The sequence below is a fragment of the Fistularia commersonii genome, chromosome 13 (genome assembly GCF_037954325.1).
Source record: "Fistularia commersonii isolate RoL2024-O1a breed Wild chromosome 13, RoL_Fcom_v1.0, whole genome shotgun sequence".
NCBI classification, from domain to species: domain Eukaryota; kingdom Metazoa; phylum Chordata; class Actinopteri; order Syngnathiformes; family Fistulariidae; genus Fistularia; species Fistularia commersonii.
The window spans coordinates 6,089,181-6,101,559 of record NC_141296.1 but is presented as its reverse complement, the minus strand read 5'-3'; the positions used below and the strand labels follow the sequence as shown (position 1 = coordinate 6,101,559).

The window sequence follows — 12,379 nt, the reverse complement described above, 5'->3', positions numbered from 1 at the left end:
TTTTGGACATGTTTTTCCCAGTTGGAACTTTCCCTAGATTTGCTGGTTATAACGCAGCTGAGACCGGCTTTGTAGCCTAGACCCGTCTAAATGGTGGTGGTACTGTGATTAATGGGTGTACTGAAAATACCTTCTTGTATACCGTTGCTGAGCTGTGAATTGGATGCTACTGTTCTTTTCACTTCTCAGCCCTTGGTGTTTTTTTTTTGTTTTTTTTTTTTTTTTTAGAGATTTGGGTCCAGAACTGGTCTTCTTATTATGTACATTGTCTTTTCATGTTCTAACTTGACTGAACAATGCTGTCTGGAAAGAATTGAATTGAATTCAACACTAGTGACTGTAAATTGATTTCTGTGCATACATCGTGACACAGAGATGGTGGATACATGATGGATTTGTGAAATATATGTATATTTAAACTGAACTGGATTAGACTGCTTTGTTTTGCAGCATTATCTTTGCTTTATTATCATTATGTATGGTCTAACAGCTGTTTGTTTTTTCATCATTGTTTGTCAGATGAGCTCTGTACTGGCACAGTCGTTGAATAAAAATGTCAAACCCACTACAAAATAAAACCTTTTTATATATTGGATGAATTCATTTGATGTAGTGTTGGCATGTTCTTAATAGAATCACTGTCATCTGATTCTCATCCAAAACTGGCTCTACATCAGTCAACTATTATGCTCACTTTTGTTTGGTTGTGGTAATAAAAAAAGCACACAGTATGCTATGCTTTAATTATATATAACACTGTCTGCATAATAAGCACGTCCACTTAAAGTTTTACATTAGATAGTAATACCCAGCACTTTCACGTCGGGACTTTTGTTTGTAAATGTGTATTTTATTAGCTACATTATATATGCGGTCAAGTAAACAATAGAAATTTGTCCACTAATCTAACTGTATTTCTCTTCATATGAACATCATGAAAACTGAGTCTTTCGCGGCAACAATTTTTGGAACTTTAGCACTGCAAATAAACGTTCAAAGAACCCATCCTCATTCATGTCGGTGATTTAAATCAAATCTGGGATCCCTTTTTTATGTGAATCCCTTTTTTTTGGTTACCCCTGGTAACCAAAGGTGTTACCAGTCTACACTGACCCAAATGGTGTCCCATCTCCGCTGTCTTTAAGTCTTCTTTCAACTTAGTAATTAAATTGTGACTCCTAAGAGTTGCAAAGCATTTTGCAACCCTCAACTCTGGAACGATGGTTGTTGGAATTGTTTGTAAACTGAAACATTTCAGAGAGAAAGGCTGTCTTAAAAGCAGCAGAAATAATATCTTTTCTTAGATTACTGGAATGCATCAAATTTTGTGAGTGTGTGTGTGTGTGTGTGTGTGTGTGTGTGTGTCCATTTCCATGTGCTTTAATGCCCATTGAAGTAATCCAGCTGTGAGTACCTCATTGAGAAGAGTAGACGGTCATCGGTTTGTATAATTCTTTGCATTATGTATATATACATGAATAATTTACAGAATCAATGGTGTTTCCAGAGATATTTCTCTTCATCCTGAATGCATTTTGTGCATTTGAAGCATTTACTCTCAAGGCCTGAACTGTCAATCACAAATGCACATCATTATCTTTGTAATGGCAGAGTTTATGGCTGTTGTATTGGATCAAATTAGATTGTACATCTACCTAATGAAATGGCCGGTAAGTGTCTTGGTGGATTAGATTTGAGTTTCCATTTCCATTTGTTCCCCCTCTGTTATTCTTGTCTCTTTCCTTATCCCTCCAGACTGTTTTTTTTTTTTTTTTTTTTTTTTTTTTTTGCAGCTCTCCCTTATTCCCTTCTCTTCTCTTTTTCATCTCTCCGTCTTATCACACTCGTTCTCTATTTCAGAGATGGGCCGCTTGAAAGTTTTGTGCATACAGCGAAACACTGTGTCACCTCAAGGACTCCCTGCATGCACGCACGCACGCTCACCCCCCCACCCCACATACACACATCTGTGCCCATTTGCAAATCAACTTAAATTGGGTACACAAAGTCACGCACAAATACACACACACCAGGAACGCGTTATCTGAGCTGCACCCTAAGGAGGCAACCAGTGTTCTGTGCTCATCTTTCACACCCTCACACTTTGCTTTGCTCTCAGTGCAGCCCAGTTGAACATGGCACAGCATGACATGGTACACACAACAGCGCAACACTGCATGCAATATGCCAACTTAACACAATAACGTTCTGATAATACCAGATCCCCTCTAGGCCAGAGCTGCTCTAGTCTGCTGAAACACACCGCTTTAACAGCTGGTCTATCTACAGTAGGCGAGAGATAAGACCTACAGGCCAACACACTGAGCTGTGACATATGGATGAGTGTTAAAATACCATTTTCACCTAGTGCTGAAAAATCTTGCAGTGCTGTGACAACATTTTTCTTGACAGATGTGTTTCAGGCTGAGGCATTTTATTCTGCACACCAGGCTCCTACATTTAGAGATCAGTAGTCAATTTAAACCAAGAAAGAGTTTGACATAAGCTAAAGATAATTCAGAGTTAGTAGCGCTTTGTTTTCCTTTTTTTTTTTTTTTTTGGAGTATTTATCTCCTGAAATGTTCAGGTCCCAACTTTTCTACTCAACAGATGGATCCTATAAACTTAGTTTGCAGAAACTACTTAGAAAAATTGTCACTTGTCTAATTAAAAATGTTTGGTCGTGTGTTATGAGATGTATAATTTAGCAACATGTGGTGTTCCACTCAACTTTTTGAGTTTTTTTTTTACATGAATTCATGTAGGGGCAACTCTTTTTAAAATCCGAAAGTGAAGAACAAAAAAGAGAACAAAGAATCAGTATTATTTTCATTTTATATTTTAAGCATATTCCATAACGAATAGCGAGAGGGTTGATATAAAATGTTGTATTGATCATTTCACATTTTATACTCAAAGGCTGGGGTGAAAAACCCCTCGAGTCTTACAAACCAATTCTACCAAATTATACCAGTATATGAGACTGGCAAAAGTGATGAAAAGAGAAGTCTTCAGATAGGAGTCATTGAGAAACTGACAGTTTCACTATCACCAATAAATCACCATTCATCATTTCATATATCAGTGCATCTTCAGACAGAATGAATGGGCTCATTGATTGAGGCCTCTGGAAGGTGCTCCAATTCATTCCCATGATTTGCATGGATTTCGTGGATGTTTCCACAGACAAGCGCACGCATGACACCACAAGGCCTCCCGTTATAATGCTGAAAAGAGACATTATGGGGATGTACAAAGGGCACAATACTAAGAGGCAGAGCTCCATCCCCTTTCCAACCAGTTATCATTCATGATCCTTTGGATGCAGCTGTGTGCAATATCCACGAGATGTGACTCCACCAGCCTTCAACAACTTGAACGGGAGCACAAAGCCATACACTTGTTCAATATCTGAATGACAAAATGAAATAAATATAAGATGGGAATGTGCCTCTACTATGCAATAACATACAATTTGATTGTCAGGTGGCTTTTCTTGTGATAATCGATGGCACTGATCCCATCTCGTGTTGGACTTTATCACAACACGCTCGATATTAGTGATAAAACCATGGTTGCTTGCAAAATTGAGAAACTTTCCACTTTGGGACGCTGAAAGTTGTTTTGAAATGAAAATCTTCTTGAAATTCTAAACCTGGGTACACTGTTATTGTGTTTGTCAACTGATATATAATTGATTTATTTGTCAAATGGGCTTTAATTACATTTGAAAAGCTATTTTAATGTTCCATAACACAATAATTATGATTTTTTTTTTAGTCCTAACCTCAAGGACTTTAGAAATGACAATTGAATCCTTACTGGTCAGAGCAGACAATATTTTTTTCCTTAATTCTACCCCCATGGAAAAGGACACTGACATGGTATTTAGATGTAGCGTGGATCAAAGATGGATATGCATTCCTGAATATTATGTAGATTTATGAAAAGCCATTAATAAAGACTAATTGACCAAAAACTCCTAGTCAGCTGAGTCCTTAATAACACATTAAATCGAGCAATTAACCAAAGCAGTAACCCTAAAATCCATTAAACAGACTGACATGCGGCGAGACAGATGCTTTTTCCCATTAAGTAAAAAAAGGGGGATTTAGGACGAAGGTTAACGTGTGCAGAACACGGGAAATTTCAGTATTCATCATTAATACCAACATTATCAAGGTCCTCGCTGTGCTAAGCCTGCTGACACCTGCTACAGTCTGGTAAATGTGTCTGCCGGACTTCAAACAACTTTAGACTGCCTGTAAGTCAGACTGTGGGGGATACACATATGTAGGCCATCTCCTAAAATCCCTTTTTCTCTCGTCTTCAGTGGACGGGGCGATCCACCGTTCCGCAGGCCCCCAGCTAAAAAAGGAGTGCGCCTCCCTTCATGGCTGTGAGACCGGACAGGCAAAGATCACCTGCGGCTATGGGCTCCCAGCAAAGTGTGAGTAAAAATTGTTTAAGTGTTGCTTAACCTCTAGGCAACATAAAGGAAGTGTTAAGTATGATTATCCTGGATGTATTCCAAGCTGAGGTGTGTGGGAAGAAGATGTAGAACGTTGCAAATCTTACAATAGAGTTCCGAAAATCAATAAAAGATTCTTTGTCACGAAAATAATTGAAACGGTCTAAACCCCGAGTTGCTATCAATAATAAATTCTCTCCCTTACAGCAGAGCAGTCCCTTTTACATGTGTTTAATATGACTGAACGGTTTAAACCGGGGAACAAAACATGGTTTTCATTTTAAAAAGAGATCTGCTTTACATCGCATTATCTCATCTCATTTCATTTCCCGATGTCATAAGGGCCAAGTATGACCATGACGAGACCAGAATTAATCAATTCGGTCAGGATATAAGGCCGCCCCCAAAACCGGACCACGATTTTAGTATTCAAAAAAAAAAAGCAAAGACCTAACTAGAAAGAGCACACTCCCATTAAGAGCAATGCTTTAAAATGCAAAATGCTGTGCTGTTAAATGTAATCACTCCAGTCATGCTCCGCTCCTCCACCAGGTCTTAAGAGCAGGTTAACAACTGCAAAGAAAGGCAAACATAACATTAACACAGGTTAAATAATGTGAATTCATTTTTACAATGCAAGGTGACATTGTTAAGTCACAGAAAGCCTCACAAATTTTTTTTATGCTATTTATCAAGGACTTATTGAAATTTTGAGCAGGGATCCGACCTTAATGGCAAACACAATCGGGGGATAATTTAAACATAGCACATTGAAATGACCACTGAAGTGGCTGTGTGTATGTGTGTGTGTGTGTGTGTGTGTGTGTGTGTGCGCACGCGCGTTTGTTTTTTTTTTTTTCTGTATGCATGCGTGTGTCCTTGTGTGGCCGTCTGCGTGCATCAGTGTGTGTGTGAGAGGAAGATGAAAGAAAGACCGAGCTGTTGTGATATCAGCTTCCAGTGAGAGTTCACAATGGAAGTGGAAGAAAAAGGGAGAGAACCAAATTAAAAAGAAGTGATGATAAAGGAGAGATCAAGGCAGAATGCAGAGCTGGAGTGGAAGAGATAGACAAGGAGGGAGCGGGCGAGGGAGACAAAAAAACGAAAATGGAGGGGAGCCGAAGGCAGAAGGGAATTAGGAGGAGATGAGTTCTTACATTGTCTGTTCTCCTTTGTTGGTTCACTTGTTTAACTTTGAGGCTGTTAGCCGTGATGTGTGTGGGGACGAGTGTGAACAGATGCCGTTCCCTGTCACGGGGCGTCCTCACCCTTGCATTCGGGTGCATAAAGTACGCGTCGCCTCAAATGTTCCGCTATTCTCAAATGTAAAAGGCGAGGGTAGGTATCCGTACAAGCGGTGTATAATTCTCACCTGTCGTACAGCCGCGTGATCTGACTCACTTACAAGCTCTTTAACTCATCGAGTAACTAACTGTACGGTTGAATGTGCGAGCGTGCACGAGTCGCTCCCCTTGCGTGTGTGGTCATTAGCCAGCATGTGGTACTAGACTGTCTCTCCCCGTCCCAGACGAAACGATAAGTCCAAGGAATAATTCAACATGCGTCTGGTTCGGCGCTTAAACACTCACAACAGGGCTTGATTATCTCACAGCGGGAGAGGGAGAGAGTCAAGACAGCAATGAGAGAGAGCAAGCAAAGAGAAAGCAAAGCGGGGATAACAAAGCGGGCGGACGACTGTGAAGGCAGAGCAGTGCCGAATGAAAGAGCAAGAAATTAAAATGAAGCCTGACAGGAGCGGGGATGAGAGGTTGAGGGACAGGACTAATCTCTTAGTGTTTGATCCTGATTTGCATGGGCTCGCCACCAGATGTGGAATTTCAGGCACGCCCGATTCACCAGTAGCCAAATGGCACTGGCGCTACAGCGTTAGCTCTCCCTGCAGAGTGTCCATCGGTGATCATGCAGCCACTTAGCCAGCAGAGTCTGAGTATCGTAACCTAGCAACACTGGGAGTGTACAGCACACTCCCGCTGCTTTTTAGAGTTACATGTAATTCGGGGATGTTTACAAATGACAGCTGGAAAATTTTCACGCATGCCTTGTGTGAATCTGCATGTCGAGCAAAATCTAAAGGTACTCAAAGTAGTCAACTTCGGGTGAGAGAACCACTCAAAATTGGCTTCCTGGAGACTTGAACGGTCTTGATTTTGTCTTTTTTTTTTTTTTTAATCTCGCTCGAGAGCCACACGCTCGCTGTACGATGCACCCCTAGCTTCGTGTTTTTGTGTCTCGTCGCCTGACAAGGGAGCATCCTCCAAATGTGTTGTCTTGACGACCGAGAGCACCAGAGCTCACCTGTGTACCGATATAATGCGCCGTAGTCCTGCTTTCTCGGTCTCCTGTCGACTTTTGTTCCCCTGCCATCCCAGCGATATACAACATCATGACACACCGGGGAGGGAAGTTACCGAAGGGTGGGACAAAAGAGCCGGAGATCAGGACTCTGGACAGCTTGTAGCCTAAACCGTCATCGGTATTCTTGAGCAGTGGAGACACCGCTTGGTTTGGTGACATTTGAGAGTAACAGAATTCCGTGGTTCATTAGCATCACAGGATGACAGTTTTAGTGCCAAACTCCAGTTCCCCACGATTGCGCTCTGAATAGTCCCGTGTTCAGATCCCATCATAACGCCATCATCATAATCATAAAGTGCTGTTTTTAGTGCAAAGCAGGTTCCCTAAATGTGTGAATATTGAAAATGTGTTCTCTGGCCTACAATTATTTTTAGAGATGAATTAATAATGAATTTGTATTGCTCGAGCAAGGGCCGTTTCTATTTTCTCCTTGAATATTACCATAATTTTCGAGCCCTTACAAAAGAACTCCCAAAATTGTTAATGGGAAAGTGAAGGCCTATAAAATAAACTTTTAGTGTTGTTTATTCAAGAAACACTGCCACTTCTAAAGTCCAGCTCTTCAACTACAACATCAATGAATGAAAATCTTATTTTACTTGGTAATTCTCTGGAAATATGCAGAGATAAAACAGAAATTTGTGGATCATGAGTTAAAAACAAAGGAAACATTGCTCCAGGTGGCACTTGATATTTTTCTTCCATCCCATAGAGCCCTGGGACACTCGGGCACAGCAACATCTATCAGACAGTCACATTGGGTGACTTTGGAAAGAGACTAACCATGTTTTTGTATTTCTTCAAATATGAGAATTTATTTACAAAATAGTATTTTACCAGTAAAATGGCTCTCAGTGCCAGGTTTCCCGGCTATTAGTGACACGTTACTGAACTCCTAATGTATGATGTAAGTTTAGCAAAATTGCAAGAGGTCTTTGAAAAAAATGTACTTCTTACATTTTCCATTGAGCCTCATATGCAACGCTTAGCCTTGTATTCTCTTTCTTTAAAACCGGCTTCAAATGTGCACATGATCGTCTCTATAAGAGTCTGCATTGATTAGCAAAATGCTGATGCTGTTGGTTTCAGTGTTCTTGAATATTCAGAGGGTTCCACTCGCTTTACAGATATTTAAAGACAGAAATTGATTTTCCTCCAAGAAATACATATAGATGTGATTTGGAAAAACGTAGAGGGAATTTTTAAGTGTTGAATCGCTGCCAGGGGGGGGGGGGGACCTTTAAGTGCCAGGTGGTCAGGGCGTGCAAGTGAAACATACTATGTGGGTGAGACCAGAATAACATAATAAGAGGAGGGGGGGGGAAGACAGACAAAAAACAAGATGCAGACAGAAAGACCCAAATAGGAAATGCGCTGAAGGAAATGGAGAGGTACAAAGCAAGAGAGATATCACTCTGTCAAAAGCTGGCTGCTATGTTCCCTCTCTCCTTCTCCGAACTCCCATTTCACAGTTTCTGTTCCCTCGGTGGCCAATTACCGCTAATTAAAATCCTCACTGTAGTTCTAGCAGACGCCCCCTCTTCCTCGCCTTCCAGACCTCCATCTCTCCGCTTCACCTGTCACCCTGCCGATCTCTTGTTTTTCTGTTTCTCCTCAGACGACATGACACGGTACGTCTGCCGACTGCCATCGACGGCTTTAACACCTTGTACCATTCTCATTCTCCTTGTCACATCGCCACCTTTTCACCATCCTGCTTTTTTTTTTTTTTTTTTTTTTTTACCCCTTTTGTCTTCACTTCTATATCAGCTCCCCCCCCCTCGTGTTTTTTTTTTTTTTTTTTCCACTCTCCCCATGTAGGTTTTCTTCTACCTCACCAGCCGTCCCCCTCTCCTCCCCGCCTACCCCACGTTTACCACCCGGAGCTGTCTCGCCTGCTCCCCCCTCTGTATTCCCATCATCATCATCAGATTTCTTCAGTAGTGCCAAGAGACCTGACAGAGTCTCGGCTAAAGACTGCTAGTTAAAGAGGGTCTTTTTCTTTTCTTTGACAAGGTTGTCGACATCTGTGCTTCTTCCCGCTATAGAATCAGCGGTGCAATGCATCTAGGTGTTAAAAATCTTCATCAAAGCTGTGCTGCTGATGAGGACAAGCGTGATGATGATGATCACAGCAGGAGCCCTGGTGTTAATTCATACAGTTAATTCATTCGCTTTCAAAAAGAAAAAAAAAAAAAAAACGGATTTAAAAAAAGCACCAGTGTTGCTTGGCTGAGGGAAAAGAGAGGTTGAAGCGCAGGATTGAGAGCGAGTAAAGAATGCGCGTGCTGCTGTGCGCCGCCGAAGAGAATAACGTCTTCTCTTTTTTTTTACCATCGGCATCTTGTTCCGCTCTCTTCCGTCCATGCTTGTCCTCGTGTTTAGAATAACTGCCCCTCTGTCTTTTTTCAGAAAAAGGTGAAAAGAGATCAGGCGTGCCAAAGGGGCCTTACAGGACCTGAGCTTTTCTTTTGTGCTGAGGCTTGGGCCTGGATTTAAGAGGCGTGTTTGCTTGGCTGAGCACAAACTAAGGCCAAGCATACAAAGGACGAGCTAGCCTTTTCCCTGCCCCTTTATTTAAATGGGAGGGAAAGAAAGCAGGAGCACAGATGGAGGTTTAAGAGGAGAGGAGGCAGGAGAGAATGGGGGAGATGGACGGGCGGATGGTCATTGATGGAAAGCAGCAGAGGCACATTTATGCCCCCCAGGTTAAAATGGTGTGAGAATGGGGCAGGAGAGGGAGGGAGAACAGATCTGGGAAAAAAAAAAAAAAAAAAAAAGGGATCATAACAATAAACAAGTGAAACAGCTTTCCTGTCAGACAAAGGCGAAGCAGGGAGAAGGTGTCACCGGATGGCACTCATTCAGGCTTTCCAAAGGCTCATGCCAGTGACGCCCACTTACTCGACAGAATGTGCCGGGACACCTGCTCGACCATCTTTGTCGGAACGTTACTTTGAGTTCCGTCGATGTCGGTCAGCTTAATCCCAAGCCATGACCAAGTCACGGCAATGCTTAACCTTAATCAGGAGCTCAGAAACACCTTTCCTCCTGTCAAGATCTATGTTCATAACAGAACCGAGTCTAAAGGATGTGCTGTCTCTTACAATTTTAGTCCTGCAATTTAGGACATATAATGCTCAAAAAAATAAAGGGAACACTTGAACAACACAATGTAACTCCAAGTCAATCACACTTCTGTGAAATCATAGTGTCCACTCAGGAAGCAACACAGATTCATTTTGACGTGTTTTAAGGACATTACATCAAAGTTGGATCAGCCTGGAGTTTGTTTTTACACTTTAATTTTGAGTGTGATTCCTAATCCAGACCTCCATGGGTTGATACAATTGATTTCCATTGATCATTTTTGTGTGATTCTGTTGTCAGCACATTCAACTGTGTAAAGAGCAAAGTATTTCATAAGAATATTTCATTCATTTAGATCTAGGATGTGTTTTTTAAGTGTTCCCTTTATTTTTTTGAGCAGTGTATATATTTTATAGCTGTAGAGATACGTGACCAAACTGCATATATTAGCTGTGTTACTAGCCTGTCTGAGGCTGGTCGAGTAGATGAGATTGTGATCTAGTAATGTAATTCCGTAAGAAGAAATTAAACCTCATTTTTCCCATTAGTTATGAGAATGCTTGCTGCAAACGTTTTGGGAAACGGAGATTAAAAAAAAAAAAAAAAGTTTTCTCTTACATTAAATTTCTGTTCTTTTTCTGAAATGGCCTTCACAAAAACGTGATTTCCCATCTGCTACTCGTAGATGCAATGAATTGTTCGATTGCAAGTCTTATTTGAAAATGCCCAGCTGCCAGACTGTCTCTTTGGGGCCCCTTCTTCTCTCAAAAAGATCCGACATGTCAGGCTCCTTTTTTTTTTTTTTTTTTTTTTTCCTCTGCCAGGGAATAGAATCAATTTGTGAGAGTTTTTTATTTTATTGTTTTATTTGTTTTCATCTCTTTCATGGCGCACTTAAATCTGAACCTCTGCTCATACCATTGTAAGAATAGAAAAAAAAAACAGCTTTCACAGAGCTAAATGTTTCAACCCAGGCTGTAATGGATTCATCCTTGGCCTCCATGACCACACTCCACCAGGTTTGTGTAAGTTGGCCTTGTTGTTTTTTCCGTTATCTCGCTGAGAGCCAAACAAATCAACACACAGTTACGCTGCTACGACACATACGCTGCTGAGACCTGTCAACCAAACACTGTTCATAACGCAAATTTATCCATAGGAGGAGAGCAAACTGGTAAGACAAGTTTCTTTGTGATTGCTCCTTCCATCACTGTGAATAACCCCCGTTGAGATTTGGTATGATTTATTTGAGTGCAACAACTGCAGACATTTTACTGTAGATAGAATTAGCACTGGGAGACCTGAGGAATCACTAGAAAGATCTTATACTGGAAGGAATAAACTTGGAACCTATTGTTTACTCACAATTCAAATGCACATCCAAAACTGTCCAAAGTAGAAAGTATAACTGTCTGCTGAATAACTTTTTTTTGTGATTATGTTGCAATTACCGTATGCAGGAGATGAAGAAGGAAGAGTAGGTGCGAGAATTAAAGATTTAGTGAAAATTGCACGACCAAATTGCAATCACATGATTGCACAGAACAAAAACTTGCAATCGGATCAAAATAGCGCTTGAATTCTCGATGAAATCGGAACGACAATGACAAATCCTCCATTTTGCTTTACAGTATGTAGTGATTTCCTTTTCTGTGTAAAAGCTGGACGTTTTCAGGAGGACAAAAGAAGAGGCACAATTCATCACACAGTTCAGGAGTAATGACTGCCATTAATTCAAGCTGCATGCACGCTAATGTTCATTTGCAGGTACTTTTTACTGTCCCCTTTCATAAAAACCAGCATGTCACACATTCAACATATATTGAATGAATAATGACCATTTTGGAACCGTAAGGGTCAAAATACAAAGCAGCAATTACATATAAATTTCCACAGCACAGAGAAGCACATTAAGCTATGGTCGGAAACTGTAGAAATGCATGATGGAAAAATGTTTGTTATTGTTCGGCACAAATCAGACATGCCGAATCGGGAATTGGGAAGACAAAGGAAGTTGATGTCCATGCAGAGTTGCAGTTTGTGAGATCCGTTTGAACGTTTTCAGGGATGCAGGTAACAGCATGATTAAGTTTGTTTTTTTTAGTGAATTTCACATTTTATGTAAAACGCTTCAAATAAGTTAAACAAGAGAGGTGCCTGAATATAGAACATGGTTAAAAATTAACAGCCACCAGATGCTTTAAAATGGAAAAATTACTGCACTTACTATTTGATTCTTTTGCTCACAAAGGTTGCCTGGAGGACAAATATGTCAAAACAATAACAAGTAAGATGAAAGATTAAAAAGATGGAATCCAGATAATAAGATTTGATGAATTTTAAAAGACAAGCGTTCAGTCGAATTACAAATATGATCAGTGCCGCACCTGATTTATTTTGTCTTGGCCAAATATACATTTGGAGCTTACTGATAAGTTAGCT

General features: G+C 40.7%; 1 protein-coding gene across 3 annotated transcripts in view; it reads left to right on the top strand.

Annotated features, from left to right (window-relative positions):
* The window catches only part of macrod1 (mono-ADP ribosylhydrolase 1), a 131,445-nt gene that overhangs the window by 88,660 nt on the left and 30,406 nt on the right, over positions 1 to 12,379 (top strand). For all 3 annotated transcript variants that reach the window (XM_086158543.1, XM_086158545.1, XM_086158544.1), the window contains exon 5: positions 4,334 to 4,450. In XM_086158543.1, the coding sequence (XP_086014669.1) occupies positions 4,334 to 4,450 (117 nt within the window). The remainder of the gene's footprint in view (positions 1 to 4,333; positions 4,451 to 12,379) is intronic.